The sequence below is a fragment of the Pituophis catenifer genome, unplaced genomic scaffold (assembly GCF_029215685.1).
Source record: "Pituophis catenifer annectens isolate HBS135680 unplaced genomic scaffold, rPitCat1.0.hap2 SCAF_4, whole genome shotgun sequence".
NCBI lineage: Eukaryota > Metazoa > Chordata > Lepidosauria > Squamata > Colubridae > Pituophis > Pituophis catenifer.
In genome coordinates, this window is record NW_027256884.1 from 80,190,744 (window position 1) to 80,205,769 (window position 15,026).

Consider the following 15,026-nt stretch of genomic DNA (forward strand, 5'->3'; position numbering starts at 1 on the left):
ATATACTTCATCTGATGGCTATCTGGGCCCAACTTTGGTAAGATTTATGAATTTGTGCTCCATACAGCTAAATTTGATGTTTTTCATTGTGGAGAACAGACAGGTTGGTGGGGGTAGTGAGCAATTTTATAAGTCTGTGGTAACAAAAAAGATACAGATCTGATAAGACTTTGAAGGCTATTCTTATTATGAAGTGGATGCTTATACTCCAATAAAGATGGCTCATTTTGAAGATGTTACCAGAGTCTGTGTCTATCTAGAATCCGCTATTAGTAGTTCAATATTTTAGGCAGAGTAATGAAATTCAAGAATAAGACTGTTTTTAAAATTGTTTTTAATGAAAAAAATACTGTGCGAATAGAACAACAATATAACAAAGACATTTTAGCTGATTCAAGGAAAACAAGTTTGTGGAGAAAAAGAAGGAAATGAAACATTTAAAATATTTATCTAAGATCGGCCATTTTTTTAGAAAGTTCACCAAAATATGGATGTAAGACTAAACCATTTTTTCATTAACAACCTAAACAAATTACCAAAAAGTAAATCCCAACTCGAATTTACTTTCAAGTCATGTGTGTAGGATTGAAATTCCAACGGACAATCATATAATAAAATTATTCACCTCATGTCTCTGTGTTACTTTTGTTGTTTTCTTACAAATAATTTCTAGATTCTTGATCCTAGCCTTATGTGTTTAGAAGTAAGGCTAATTTAATACTACTGAATTTATTTTAAAGTATGTATTCAGAATCATATACATTTCTATACAAATTCTGGTTTGGACTAATCCTCAGCCTATAATTCTGGAAGGATATGATGATGGCATAGTTTTTCTGTACCTGACAGACACATATGTATCATATTACATTTCTGTAGTTTCTGAAGTCTCAGAACAATAGATTTTTATAAAGTAAAACACAAACTTTCTTAAGTTTGTCATTTTACAGCAACATAAGTTTTAACAACACGATGAACAAAACTGGCAAAAATATTTTCTTCAGTGGCATTTTTTGCCTATTCCAATTATGATTGTAATGCTACTTTGTTATGAACAAATCAGAAAGAAAACAGTTCATAGATTGTGTTGACATACTTAATTGTCATGGTGGAATAGAGTCCTGGCAGTTTGGCTGGCATGGAAAGGTGGGGGAGAATTTTAAGATTTTTTTCTTTAAGTAGCTAATCTTTAGCCCTATTTGACTGTATGGGGAAGGAAGATGGAACAAAACTCCTGATAAACTTTGCTTTTGCAAATCTTATTAATTTACTTGCATAGAAATGTATAATAATTTTTTTTTATTATACTGTTGAAATAATTGTGTGCTTTTCCTGGTCTGAAAAATAGTTTCAGAGCACAAGTTGGATGACTGATCCCTATTCCTTCCAGTATTATAAGTCTGATTACTTTGTGGTATTGAAGATACTTTTACAAAAAAGAGAAATGGAAACAAACTGATCCAATGTGGTTTGAACATGCACTTTCTTGGAAACAGGCTGATTCTCACAACACGTTGAGCACTGCTTTTAATTAGAGTGTGGTCACAACCATATGTTGTTTCAAACATATAGTGACTTTCGTATGTAGCATGAGTGTTAATAGAGATGACATCCTGTATAAAATTACAACTAAAAGAATACTTATGCTATACACAGAAAGGGTAACAATTTCAATTTCTTTCTAAAAAATGTATAGTAGTTCATTTTGTTACATTTTGAATTTGATGTCAAATATTAAATCCTCAAGCCTTCATTTGGGAATAATGCCTAACTAGATTTTAAACCAAAAATGCCATTAAAATCAACAGGATTTATTTTTAAGAAGTTTAATACCATTGTACAACATAGATCTTTCCCTTTATTGTTTAACAATGTACATGTTACTTTGTCAATTTATACTGAAATTCTAAATTGAAATATTATTTAATATCTTGGAGGTTACTGCCAAATAATTTGTTTATAATTTTTTTTAGCTGTAGCTTGACAAAGAAAGTGATTTAGGTACTATGCTGCTAACTTTTAAATATTCTTCCATATTTGAGTACCTTTTTACCTCTCTTGCTAGGTTTTTTCCCAGTTTTCTTAGTTCAAATTTAGAAGACAGCATTGCTACAGCCTGCCCCATTTTAACATTCTTCCTGCCATACATCTTAGTGTAATGTATCCTCCAACAGAGATGACTCATACCAGTTTCTAATGCACTTAAACCTTCTTAAAACTGAAAGAAATATCTTTAGAACAGAAACCTGATCCATTTGCATATATAATAGGGACTGATAAGCCTCTAACTATGCTACTTGAAATAAAATATCCAATATCCATATTTAGCTAGTGGCTGGAAAGCATTACATTAAATATAGATGCTTGTATAGTCTGCAAGTTTAAGTGTTCCAACTCTTTAGAAGGAATCTTTGAGACAGAGAAAGAAAAAAAATCCATTTACCCAGCAGACTCAAGATTTGCATTTTTTATTGGCCCAGATATGTTGATTCAGGTTATGATGATCCCTGTCTCTTTTGATACTGTATTCTAAGCTTCTCCAGCTGTTCTACACATTGTGTCTGGGTCAACTTCAGTGTCCGGTTCTCTTCTGTCAGATCTGCATACTCCTTCGTTAACTGTGCAGCATCCCTGTTCTCTTTTTCAGCTTCATCTAGCCTAGTGATCAACTCTTTTCTGAAAAAGAAAACAAAAATTAAGCGTCTTTTATTTTCCAAGGTTATATTAAAGGTGAACACAGATATCTTGGCTTGGATCCAAAGATCCCATGAATAAAAAAAGAAAAAGCAGAATTGCTTTCTGAAAACATCAGTTAATGGGAAATATATGATTTTTTCCCCTGGGAAAACTCAAGTTGGTGTGTTCAATATAGCAATCAACATGCTCATCATGGTAACATTGTGTATAATTTCACTAACAGCTGTAGGTAAATCTGAATTAAAAGGAAGAAATAGTTGTCTTATAATGTATGTATGTATGTATGTATGTATGTATGTATGTATGTATGTATAGTATTTATATACATTCTTTGTATAACCTCTTGATTTTTTCCCTTTCAGATACCCCTGCTGCAGTTGTTATTAATGGAAAGCAACTATGGACAGGTCTGAAGGGTCTTTTAATCATTAGTTCTAGGTTCTATTTTTAAGTAACAACAGTGATAATATGGTAAGTATTGGTAACAAATTACTCATTTGAAACATAAGCGTGTAACTTAACATACAATATTATATATTATTATATGTTATATTATATATAACATATAATAATATATACAATACTAAAGGATAAAACTAAACATCTAATGCTGAGTTTACCCAAATACTGAGTAAAATACACACTGCCATTTAAAAAAAAATATTTTTCAGTGTTCCTGAGCATTTGGTTTGCTCTTTGAAAAATTGGGTTGTATCCATTGTTCAGGCAGTTATTTTTCAGTTTATGTCTATAGACCATAGTTTCCCACAATCAATAATTTTTTTCAGTTAAATACAGTACTTACAATAACTGTTTTCCTCCCTTGCAACTGTACACTTTCAATGAGGCTGTTTATCAGAAACAATAATATAGGAGCTGATTTTTTATTACCAGTGGCAACCATGAAAAAGAGAGGCAGAGGAGAGGCACTGAAGCCAGGCAATTCTGTGCTATGTCTCTCCCTTGCTTGCACACTTGCTCCTTGACACAGGAAACCACTGAGAAAATTTAAGTGTCATGACTTCTTTTTTGTGCTGTCCTGCAAATGGGTTCACCTGTTTTGTATACTTTCATATATGTGTGTGAATAAATGGAAGATACTGTGTGTATTTGGATTTGCGGTACTGTACTTGAGAAAGGAGGGAAGGAATCATGATGAACTACCTCCTACCAGCATCTGACTAGGATTGTCTGTTCAATGCAGCCTTTACTGCACAAGAATGCTTATTCCTATTATCAGGGAACAAGTTAGAAAGATAGAAAAACAAATTCACAGCTAAAAGGAGATTTTTAGTCATGTGAACCTAAAACAATATTTGAAGTCAACCTGTGTAAACGACCTCCAGAGTACTACTGGTTCCATCCAACAACCATGATGATTCCTTCTAATACTAGTAGGTTAAGTACATTTTATCACATATGTCTTACTGTTTTCGAATTTACTGCACTTTGAATCAGTTCTTATAGCACACAAATTCATATCTGGTTATCAAAAAGAAACATATTTTCATTAAGACTTTATTTCAGAAATCTCCTCTCCCATGGGTGAAAATTGGGAGACTACCACATTGAACATCATATTTTGTTTTAAATGGTTTCTTCTAGATTTTTATAACCGAAAACCATCCAACAGTCCTACACGTCATAGAATCAGGTTGAAGAAAGCTGGTTTCTCTATTAGTTAATTAAAGCCATGAAAACTTGCTCATTTGCAAAAGCAAATCCAAGTTATTGGATGTAACATTTCAATTTATTCTTAATGCTTTGAATTCTCTGGATTTCTAAAGTACTTTCAAAATTATTGCACTGTAAGTAAAATCAGACCAGACGCTGTCTTGACAGAGAAACATGAAACATTGGGAAAGTACATATCTTATGTTTATTGTTTATTTGTTTGTTTGTTTCATTTCTACAGCCATCAATCTCAACAAATGACACTTGCTACTTTCAATGCAAGTCACATATTCCACCTATTCACAGAGATAAATGCGTTTTTATTTCACCTTAGGTAAATCACTAAACCAGTTTATGACTCAGTGACAAACTGAGTATTTGTGAAATATGGGGGAAACAAACTTACTTTCTTTCTTCAAGCAGTGCAATTTCTTTTTTGACTTCATAGTATTCTTCTGCTATTTGGCAATGTTGTTTGAACACCTGCATAGATTCCTTTGAGTCATGGCAGGGAGGCAGGGGCTTTATGAATAAAGAAAAAAAAGGTATTTAAATATAAATAGAATTTAAATGGAGATGTCATTTGAACATAAAGAGGAGATGCTTTATTTGATATTACTCTTGTGAAAAGGTTTACATTGCCTCTTCTCCCTGGGAAAAAAAGATATATGATCTGGCTTTTTATTTAAGGAAAAAGTAATTAACTTTCATTCAGGATACCATTTTGTGCCTCATTTAACAAAACAGAATAAATATTAAATAAGAAGCAATGCAATAACCAAAACATAAGAAGAGAAAAACTGAATAAAATAATGCATTACTAGAATCACACTTGGCAGTATTGCCTAGAATTTTGATTTCAAAAGTAGTACTTAATAATTTAATATATCAAGTTAGTGAAGAATTGTGAGTAAAAGTTCACCATGTGGTTTTTTAAAAGAAATATGTACAGTATTTAATTTAAAAAGTGAGCACTCTTCTTTCATTGTATGTTGTTATTTAGAAATGGTCATATTAAGCATATAGATCCCAAATATTCTCTGGTGACATCCCGTTTTTTATTTTATTTATTTTTCACATTTTGAACTGCCCACCTGCCTCAAAAAGTGAGGACAAATCCATAATTTCTGTTTGCCCTATTGCCAGTATGGGCCTCTCATTGCTTCTGGAAGGCAGGAATAGATGGCATCCATCCAGAGTCATTGAGATTCAGATGGCAACAAGTTTAATACATAATAATAAATTATAGTTTGTTGCATAGTCAGCCAGATGTTCAGGTTGGATTTGGCATTTTTATCCACCTATCAAGTTCTTCCCAAGGACCTGGGATATACAGAAAGCAACTGATGGTGTTAAAGAAGATTTTGTCCATGCTGATGGTGTTCAAGTGATGTTTTGGGATTGTATCAAAGGTGCCTTTTACTTTTCATACTACCTTTGCTTTCTTTTGCCACAGTTTATCTACTTCTTTTTGCAGGTCTTTGTATTTCCTCCAGTCTTGTCTTCTATTCTGCTACTCCAGATACTGCTACTGTATGTTCACTATCCAAACTTTTTTGTCTTTCTTACTGACAATTGTTAAGTCTAGGACTTATGTGGCAGGTGCTTGTCCATTTGAATTTTAAAGTCCCAGAACAATTTAACTTCTTCATGATATTCCAATGCACCATTGTTGCTACTTTATCATGCCGTTGTTTGTAGTCAGTCTGTACAATCTTCTTGCAAGATCTGACTTTGTGAACTCTTGCTTCTTCAGCTTCTTTGTAGAGGCAGTACTTGTTGTCTATTACTGTCTTCTCGATTCTGGTTTTGTACGCATTTGTTCTTAAGTCTTGGTCTTGTGCAGTCAGAATTAGCTCCTCTGTCTCTTTCTTCAATTTTCTGGCTCTTAGCCATTGCCACGTCTCATTATGAGATTTACCTCCAATCTGTGGCACTGTAGTTACAAGCAGTCTTCAATTAACAACATTTGTGTTGTAACTGTTTGGAGTTACGACACTGAAAAAATGACCTGTTGTTTTTCACACTTATTTATTATTAATTTTTTATTTTATCATATTTGTATACCGCCCTACTCCTGGAGGACTCAGGGCGGTTAACAGCCAAGATAAAAATACAAAAAACATACAAAAGTTGAAAGCTATTAAAAATAGATTAAATAATTTGGGCTCAAGAAACAAATTTAAAACATTCAATTTATATAAAACATTTAAAACCCAATTTAAAAGGGAGAGTTAGGCCAGGCCAGCCTGTTGGAATAAAAACGTTTTTAGGACGCGGCAAAAGGTGCGTAAGTTTTGGATCCTCTGTATCTCCGAGGGGGAGCTCGTTCCAGATGGCAGGTGCCCCCACAGAGAAGGCTCTCCCCCTGGGGGCCGCCAGTCAACATTGTTTGGCCGACGGCACCCTGAGGAGCCCCTCTCTGTGGGAGCAAACTGGTCGGTGAGAGGCTACTGGTGGCAGAAGGCGGTCTCGTAAGTACCCTGGTCCTGAGCCATGGAGTGCTCTAAAGGTGGTAACCAAAACCTTGAAGCGCACCTGGAAGACCACTGGGAGCCAGTGCAGCTCGCGCAGGAGGGGAGTCACATGGGAGCGCCACATCGCTCCCATCACCATTCATCATCATTCTGGATCAGTTGGAGCCTCCGGGTACTCCTCAAGGGGAGCCCCATGTAGAGAGCATTGCAATAGTCCAGGCGTGAGGTGACAAGGGCGTGAGTGACCGTGTGTAACGAGTCCCGATCCGGAAAGGGACACAACTGGCGAATCAGGCGAACCTGATAAAAAGTCCTCCCGGCCACGGCCGTCATATGCTCTTCTAAAGACAGCCGTGAGTCCAGGAGGATGCCCAAGTTGCGAACCCCATCCGTGGGGGCCAACGACTCGCCCCCAATAGTCAGTGATGGCGCCAACTGACTATATCGGGACGTTGGAAACCACAGCCACTCAGTCTTGGATGGGTTGAGCCTGAGTCTGTTCCTCCCCATCCAGATCTGTACGGCCTCCAGGCACCAGGACATCACTTCAAGGACATCATTGGGGTGGTCTGGGGTGGAGATGTACAGCTGGGTGTCATCAGCGATGGTACTTCACCCCAAAACCATGGATGATCTCACCCAGCGGCTTCACATAAATGTTGAACAGAAGGGGCAAGAGGACCGATCCTTGTGGCACCCCACATACAAGGGGCCTCGGGGTCGACCTCTGTCCCCCTGTCAACACAGACTGCGACCGGTCGGAGAGAAAGGAGGAGAACACCGTAAAACGGTGCCCCCCACCCCCAACCCTTCCAACTGGTGCAGCATGATACCATGGTTGATGGTATCAAAAGCCGCTGAGAGTTCTAATAGGACCAGGACAGAGGAGCAACCCCTGTCCCGAGCCCTCCAGAGATTATCAACCAATGCGACCAATGCCGTCTCCATGCTGTACCCGGGCCTAAAGCCCGACTGGAACGGGTCTAGATAGGTCGATTCATCCAGGTACTGAGGCAGCTGTCGCGCAACCACACTCTCAACAACCTTCGCAACAAAGCGAAGGTTGGAGACAGGACGGTAATTTGCTAACACAGCCGGGTCCAGGGAGGGCTTCTTGAGGAGGGGCCTCACCACTGCTTCTTTCTTATGACCATTGTACATTCATTCCCATGCTCATGTGATCAAAATTTGGATACTTGGCAACTGGTATGTATTTATGACAGTTGCAGTGTCACAGGTTCATGCAATCACCGTCTGCAACCTTCTGGGACAAAAAAAGTCAATGGGGAAGCCGAATTCATGTAGCAACTTATTACCAATTTAACAATTGCAGTAATTCACTTAACAACTGTGGTAAGAACAGTCATAAAATGGGATAAATCTCACTTAACAGTGGTCTTGCTTAGCAACAGAAATTTTGGGGTCAACTGTGGTCATAAGTTGAGGACTACCACTACCTGTAGGATGGTCCAACAAGGGTAATAAAACAAAATAACAATGAGAGGACTGTATTAGGCTCAAGCAAGAGAATGCAGGAAGAGGCAGTGAGGGATTCCTCTGTGCAAAGATGAAAAGTACAGAAAGAAGAAAACAGCATCCCAAAGGATAAAGGAGGCAGTATTTGACTAAGGCACCAAGGGAATAGTCTTGAGGCATAGATGGAATTGCTACTACAAACAACTGTCAGATGAAAGCAACCTGAGCCCAGGGCAGAACTCGTATAAGACTCTCTTCTAGATCTCACAAAGGTAAAGGGAGAGAGGTGGAGTGCATTAAGATGCGGATTAGGTGCATTAAATGCATTCTGAAAAAGCTTGATGAACAATTCCAAGCACATTCAGACTTGCAAGATTCTGAAAGACTTGAGGTATAATAAATTGATAGGATGAGGGGTATCTAATCTAATATCTAATACAGCAATATTGTTTCCTACCTCAACAATTTAATATTCTTGGCAAGCACCTGTTTTATCACTTTAATAAGTCATTGGCCACATCTTCTAAATTCTAAAGTGTGGTACCATAATGCCTGCTATCTTTCAGTTTTTTATCATCCCATTTCTTTTTTGTTCCCTTTTGTCATGAAAAAGCTCAAGCCAATATACAAATTATTTCTGCCTCTAATTTTATCTACACAACAATCCAATGAGATGGTTAGCATTAAAATACATGATTAGCTCCAAATTACCCAGAAAACTCTTTTTGAGTGGGAGCTTGAGATTGCATTCTGAATCCAACACTCTTGTCCCTATGCTACACAACTCTGAGTGCTCTGTCTATCGTCAAACAGAACTTCTAGTCTTGTGCTAATTTAAATTACATTTAATCAATAATAAATAAATATCAGCTAGAGGCACATAGTGTAATTATTGCTACTAAAAATGAACCTTTAATCTTCTGAATATGCCAGACAGAAATGCTATACATCCTGCTAGAGTGTCAGGAAGGCAACAGCTCTTCTCATCACAAATGTGTCCTGTGTATGTCAACAGTATCTTGGAAAGGTTCATTGATTTAGATTAATAACATATTTTACATTCCAATAACAGAATACTTGGGGATGTGATAGAATGATAACATTCATTGGAGTAATTTGAAGCCATCATTCTGAGGATCCATTGTAGGCTTATTATTAATAATAAAAATAGTGCCTTAAGTTTTTAAATCTTTTGTACAAAAATTACCTACATGCAGACAATTGCTGAGTATTGTGGGTTTTTCTATTATGTAGTCATACTACATAATAAAGATAAAGGCATTTGGAAGAGATTCACATTGCTGAAATAAATTCTAGTTTTCATACCTACTGGATAGGATCCACAATAATATTCTGTTGGAAGAGGGCAGTTTTAGTAGGAAGTTCCATAGTAAGCATTAAAATGCATGCTACATAACGATAAGCATACACAATCCAAGAGTGTTTCAGCTTTACTGAACCTTAATGTAACGTAATTGGTGTGGAATGGAAGATGTTGTTAACATAAGAATGCATTGTTTTAGTTTTCTTTCATTAAATCTTCTGTGTCTGTGTTCTGTGTTTTGTGATAGGCTTAAATCATGACCTGGGGCAAGAGAAGGCACCATCATGGAGCCTGAGATAAAGCTACTTGGTGAAGAAGTGCTCTATGTTTTATAAAGCAAAGTCAATTATGTGATTTCTAATTTATAAAATACATTATATGATTTAGGATATTATGATGAGAGTGCTTTCCTCCATAGTGTGTTGCTGGTATTTGCAAATATACAAATACAGTAGTTCTGTCCTAATTCTGAAGGCTATACTTTGCTGTTAGGGAGTTATGAATAGAAGATAGTTTAGATTCTCATATTAGATTCTCATGGTAGTTATGGGAAAAAGGGGAAGTGCAGATACAGAGTTGTCTAAAGGAGGAAGTTTTAAAACCCAGAGAATGACAGATTAAGATTAAAAAAGAGCATTCTGGGGGGGAAAGCAGGAGCTTTCTTATGGACATGATTGTAGGCAGCTAAAGGTTTAATAGTGGTTAAAACTGACTTGTTCTGATAGATGTGGAACATTATATCTTAATCCAAGAAAAATATCTAGTGATCCTAAAGTAGATGCATCATATTTTTTGTACTGCTGAAGGCTTATCTGTTCTTGAGTGGACTGAAGTTCATGAAATATTTGAGGGGGAGACTCAGAGGAAGATTCATGAAGAAAACTACCATGGGACCTAACATGCCAATTCAGACAGTAAGCCTGTTATGGGTGTGTCACAAGACAAACCAAAGAAAGATCAAAGATTTATTTATAGGAGAGTCATCACTAGATCAGGTCAGATGCTGAGAGACAACAGTTCTGTAAGTTTTTTTCTTAAATCCAAATATTATTCTTAAATCTAGATATGAATAGTTTTACAATTTAATATCACAAAATAGTATCAGGCAGGAGAGGGATTTGCTTGCAAAAGAATGCAAAACAGTCAAGGCAGAAAAGTGAAATGATTTGACTGTTCTAATTGAAGTGTAGCTGAACTTGCTTCTTGGGGTCTTTTATGTGAATAAAAAAGGGGGAAACTGCTCTGGGAACCTGAAGTTTTTAATCAGAAACCTCAAAGATTTGTACACATCCATAACAGGCATCATTTCATAAATTCATTCAGATGATATATTTTTGTTTCATTTGGCTGGCCATCTATATTTTGACACAAATTAATGGATGGGTTATTTTTACCTATAACTATGTAAAACACACTTCTATAATGATTAAATTAACTTCTTACCATACTACATTTTGAGTCAAGAGTAAGGACTTGTTTAATTTCATCTGTGGTCCTGTTAATCAGCACTAGCATTCCTCTGTTATAAGAAAGAAACTATTTCTATCTCCGCACCCTTGTTTTAGATCCCTCTATTTGTGGAGGAAAATGCTTAGAGTCCCTATGTAGGGAGTGGCACAGAATATTTATATTCAGATTGACCCTTTTAAAATGGTACAATATTATTCGCTAACCTTTAGCATGTTATTTTAGTAAGTTTCAATAAAAGAACAGCTAACAATTTTGACTAATAATTGGCCTGGGACAACAAATACAGATGATAACATCTGATGTCTGTTTATAATTCTCTTTGATGCAAGTTCAGTCTTTGAATTTAAACATTAATTGTTATTGTTTCCATAACATTTATCAGAATATGAAAGTATCTTACCAAAGTCTCTGCTTTTTACAATAACTCTAGGGAGCTGATCAATGTTCTTCTAATCATTTAATGGATTATATGAAATGTCTCAGTGTGAAGTTTTGCTTGGGAAATTGTACCGAGACTGCTTTGTCTTGATGAATAATGACCTATAATTTAAAATTATCAGATCATAAGAGTAAGATCCTGCTAGTGCTTTTAAACTTCTCAGTAACTTCAAGTAGCATCAAACATGATCTCCTTTTTTGGCTGTCCTAGATGCTTTGGTGTCGGAGACACTGTTTTGCAGTAGAATTAGATGTTCCTGTTGGCACATGCATAGACTCTAGTGAATGAACTATGGTGGTGAAGAGTTTTCTTTTATCTTCTATACTGTTTAACCTTACTTCCAGTTGCCCACTGGACACGATTTAAAGGGGTGGAATTGACTTTTTTAAAAAAATAATGTTATGTGTCAGCTAGATTTGATGGCAGACTAAATTAATAAATGGCATAAGGCTCAATAATCTTTGGGACTGACTTTCACACTGTGAATCTTCATGGTTAGTTTACATCAGCAAGAACGACTTTTTGAAGATGACCCCAGTTCCAACTCCGGTACACAGGAAAGAATTTTTCATCAGGCATGAAATGAATACTTCCTAAAGAGATACATGTGTCAAAAGCACTGCTTTTGTGAAGTTTTAGTAATTATATTTTCATGTTTTACTTTAATTTTGCATTTGGCATCAATTTCATTGTAATACTTTATGGTTTTCATTTTTCAATTTTTATAGCCACTTTAAATAAATAGAATTTCCTCCCAAACTCAGCACTGTTTCTTCACTCTACAGATTTTGCAACTCCAGAAAATGAAAAGAAATAATTGCTCTTCTTCCTATTTTTATTTTTTTACAACACATTCTAGTTAGTAATTTTGATTTTGATCAAACCATCCTGAAGTATTTTTTCCCACTGTTGATGTAAGTTTGGATATTTTGATTGACCCATCCCAAAACCCTCACCTGATGCCACCCACACCTGACCTATCACAAGACCCATCCTCCACCTGATGTGACCCTCCCATTACAAGACCTACTATTACATGAAGCCTTTATAAGCAGAAAAACTCCAACACTGGCATTCTCTAAATTCTGCTGGAGATGTTACCTAGCCTGATAAAAAAAAAACGTTTGGAACCCCCAGCCTCACTTTGATTGTATAGAGTGAATGAAAGAGGATCACATTACATAACTGTATGAAAGAATAGGGATCAGGAAAGTTATGATAGACTGACAATATCCTTAAAAAGAGAAACACAGAGAGCTACACATACAGCAGTGTGTAGCAGTGTGGTGGATGTATTTGATAGAAAAAAAAGGATGATTTGCATGCATAGAAAGATAGGAATATGGTCTATGGTGTTAGTAAAATTACATTTTGTTAGAAATAAAAATTTAACTTTATAGGCCATTTGTAGGGCACAGATGTCTATTAAAACAAAGCTGATCAAATTTGAATTTACACAAGGTACATACATTTCTATAAAATGTATGAACATTGTACATCGTCCTTTGGAAATAATGGACTTTGTTCATTATTTGGGAGGGAAAGTGTGAACTCAAATTCAGAATACTGAATTTGCAGCTTACCAAATTGGGACATGGTACATGAAATCAAGATTCTACTGCACTGTCTTTTCTTTTCTTCATATCATTCCTTTAATTTCTTTTGCTTATTTTCTTACTCTTCTTCCCTACTTTGCATAACACTGCTTACCATGAAAAGATGTGGAAAATAAGTTATCACTAAGACTATATTCATAGTATATTTGAAACAGAATTAACATGACAAAAATATAAAACAAAAGTTTTCAGTTCTCAGAAAATAGAGTTGAAGCAAAGCAACATCTATGCTATCAACTACAATAACCTTAAAAAATATTAAGAAATGTAAATCTGACTTTTGGAAGTGGATCCTCCAATTAGTTATTAGTTATTTACAAGCAAATTAGAGTCTAGTATTCCAAAACAAATTATCAATTTTCATTTCAAAATATTTATTTGAATTGTACAATAATTATAAATTCTATAAATTAATATTCTATTTTAAATTTTGAACTATTTTAAATTTAGCACCTTTTTTCACTCATACTCATTTTCTTGGCTCAAAATATAACTCTTTAAGTCTCAACTGCTTAAGACATGAACTCAAGCCAATATGCAGGTATTGGTTTACATGTGCAGGTAAACAAATGCATTGTATTATGTCATTAACATCCATTAACATCCATTCACATCTATATGGTTAAACAGTGTTCCAGAAAAGACCATCAAAATGGAGTTTGAAACCCAGTAATTTGGATTATTCTACTGCTACAGGCCAAGAAAAAGAAAGTGAAACTAACAGAAGCATTCAGATAAATTTTTACAAAATGCAGAGTTATCTGGATGAATTTTATAAATAGTGAATTCATTACTGAAGAGTTGGCAACTAAGGTCCTTAAAAAGATTTAATTATTCTGAGAAAAATCTTTCTGGACCCAAAAGATTATAATAGATGTCCATGGGTAAATGCCATCTTTTGGGGATGATGATTACAAACAGAGCTGTAACCTAACTATAGCAATTCTGTTAGCATATTGCTTGTCTAAAGATCTGTCTCAAAGCTTTTTTAATTAGTATTATTTAAGGACAGAATTGGCTTGGATCATCCCAAGGACTATTCTAAATATCTATTGGGTAAGGTCACTTGGATCTGCTCAGAGGTAGATTTTGGCTGGGCAGCCTAGAGAATGAAGCTGCTGGGTGAGATCATCTATCAGCGGATGGGGGGGGGGATATTACAAGCATGCTGTTAATACCCAGGTGTATATCTCTGTACTGGATTGTACAAATGATTCAGTAAAAGTCCTTACCAGTGCTAGAAGTGATGAGGGCATAGATAGGGATGAATATTTCAACCCAAGCAGAACCAAATGTCTCCAGGTTTCAGAGTGCCATGTTCTGGAGCTGTTTTATCAATAACTCCAGATAGAGTAGCATTCCTCAGAGTGGTTGCTCAAGCTGGGAGTCCTCATGGATTTTCAAGTCCTGCTCAAGGAGCAGGTGATGTAATCGTTAAGAGGGTCTTTGTGCAAATCCATCTTGTGTAACAGTTGTGCCCATTCCTGTATTCAGAGGCTTTGCTCAGAGTCACTCATACAGTACTTTAGTCACTTCCCATTTAGATTACTGTAATGGTCTCTATATGGGTCTGCCCTTGGAAAGCCTTTGGGAACTTCAACTGATTAAGAATGTGGGGGCTTTAAGTATGGGTCATTAGCACAGCTCAATATATATGAATTTTGGGCTGTGAGTTATTTGTAAGTTCCCTCAGCTTTTGTATTTATTATATTTGTTTGTATACTTTTATATTGGTTTTGTATTGTTAGCCATCCAGAGTTATTTGCTTAAGTTGGGCAGTTATTTAAATTTTCTAAATAACTTGAGAAGTGAGATAGAGAAAATGACACTTTGATTCCCCGCCCCTGCCCCCC

General features: G+C 35.9%; 1 protein-coding gene across 1 annotated transcript in view; it reads right to left on the reverse strand.

Annotated features, from left to right (window-relative positions):
- Positions 1-357: 357 nt before the first annotated feature.
- MAP3K7CL (MAP3K7 C-terminal like) overlaps positions 358-15,026 on the reverse strand; it is a 36,869-nt gene continuing 22,200 nt past the window's right edge. The window contains exons 4-5 of the mRNA XM_070942631.1: positions 4,778-4,893; positions 358-2,676 (exon numbers count right to left, since the gene is read on the reverse strand). Coding sequence (XP_070798732.1) covers positions 2,496-2,676; positions 4,778-4,893 — 297 coding nt within the window. The 3' untranslated portion in view covers positions 358-2,495. The remainder of the gene's footprint in view (positions 2,677-4,777; positions 4,894-15,026) is intronic.